Source organism: Bison bison, unplaced genomic scaffold, assembly GCF_000754665.1.
Source record: "Bison bison bison isolate TAMUID 2011002044 unplaced genomic scaffold, Bison_UMD1.0 scf7180017862903, whole genome shotgun sequence".
NCBI classification, from domain to species: domain Eukaryota; kingdom Metazoa; phylum Chordata; class Mammalia; order Artiodactyla; family Bovidae; genus Bison; species Bison bison.
The window spans coordinates 8,259-9,988 of NW_011493475.1; the positions used below are offsets into that span (position 1 = coordinate 8,259).

General features: G+C 51.3%; 1 protein-coding gene across 1 annotated transcript in view; it reads right to left on the bottom strand.

The window, feature by feature from the left end:
- Positions 1-394: 394 nt before the first annotated feature.
- TSR2 (TSR2, 20S rRNA accumulation, homolog (S. cerevisiae)) overlaps positions 395-1,730 on the bottom strand; it is a 5,079-nt gene continuing 3,743 nt past the window's right edge. The window contains exons 3-4 of the mRNA XM_010832926.1: positions 1,603-1,728; positions 395-1,376 (exon numbers count right to left, since the gene is read on the bottom strand). Coding sequence (XP_010831228.1) covers positions 1,242-1,376; positions 1,603-1,728 — 261 coding nt within the window. The 3' untranslated portion in view covers positions 395-1,241. The remainder of the gene's footprint in view (positions 1,377-1,602; positions 1,729-1,730) is intronic.

Below are 1,730 nucleotides of genomic sequence, written 5' to 3' on the forward strand. Positions count from 1 at the left end.
CGTACAGTGTGGTTAATTTTTTTTAAACCCTGTCCCCCCAGGGAGGGTGGGGGCTGTTGCTAGACCTTCCTGAATTAGGCCATTTTCCCCCAACCCCTCAATACCCTACAGATCCTGCCTCCACCCAATTCCCTCCAAAGCACCAGAGGCAGGAGATCTGGATTCAAGTGCCAGCTCTGCCACAGACCCCATGGCCCTGGCCCACCCCTGCCCCTTCAACTAGTGTCTTCATATGTATGATGCTATGTGGGGTGGTGACCAGACCCCTCCTGCCTCTCCCATGGCTTACAGCTTCTACCTGGCCCCCAGGGCTACCCAGTATTTTATCGTCTAGACCCATGGCAGGGCCACTGGGCAGGACAGGGGAACACGGGGGAGGACAAAGAATACTCTGTTTTGTTTTTTAAAGAAAAATACAGTTTATTTCAAGCTTACAGAAACTTTCAGAGCGCAGCTGTGCTCCATTTGTCCATCTGTTTGTTTGTCCAAAGTAACAGGTTGTTGGGGTAGGCCCAGAAACTGCTCCCTTGTTGAGCTCCGAAGCTCAGCTCCCAGAACGATGCTTCCAAAACTACTCACAGGTCAAGCCACAAATTAAACAATAAGGTATTATTTATTGAGGTGACTTCGATGGGATGAGGTGTTGGAAAGAGGTTGGAGGAGACAGAAAACAAAGCCCAGGTCCCCTGAACTCACTGCCTAGACAAGGTCTTAGACATCCTGAAGGAACCTAGGGCCAGACCCTGGGCTGCAGGAAGGAAATATCCCTGGGAGGTTCAGGAGCACAGAGCTGTTCTGTGTGGGGGTTGGGGAGGAGCAGGTACCACAGCTACTTTCATATCTTCAACTGATCTCTCTTCTATTTGCAAGCTCATCTCACCACTCCTTACCCAGCAGGAATATTGGTTCTCCTGCTGGCTCTCCCCCTTCACACATTCACCTGCCTACTATCAACCAGCATTTAGCTTCTCCTCCAGTCATTCCCACACCCACTCATCCCTCCCTCTTCACACTGGTTGCACCCAAGAGGCACTTTGCTAGGAAATCAGGCCTCATCACTCAGACCACCCCAAGTCCAAGGACCCTTGGGCTCTTCTTCCCCTGGAAGGAGCTGGACAAGGGAATGGGGAGAGGGTGGATATGGGATAACCAGTCCACAGGTCTGCAACCCTCCAACAAAAACCCTACAAACAAATCCCAAACAACTAACATACAAGGACCCAGACCATTTCCAGCCCCATTCACTTCTTTCTCCGGACAATGGTCCAGCCATCCTCCACTATATCCTCTTCCTTAATAGTCTGGGAGTCTGGACCAGAGGGTTCAGGCTGGGGGCAGACCCCATCTGTAGCTGCCCCATCATTCGTAGCTGCAACCTAGGGGAGAAATACAAGAGAGAGCTAAATAAACCCCCAGCTATGGCCAATGGAGACCCAGGCTCTCCTAGCTTTGCCAGGACTGGCCATGAGACCTTGGGAAAATTTCCTGCCCTTTATGGATAATACAACCACCACCCCCCATCACTTCCCTGTGAAATTAGCTGATCTCCCATAAGACTGAAAATATCTACATCTCCACACCCAAGAGTTGCACCCCTTTCACCTCCATCTCCTCCACGCTGTTTGCATCATCATCCTCATCGGTCTCTCCAGCTGTCGGCAGTGCAGTGGCTCTGACCTTGCACTTTCTTTGGGTGATGAGAGAGGCCATCTCCTTCAGAGCAGCCCTAT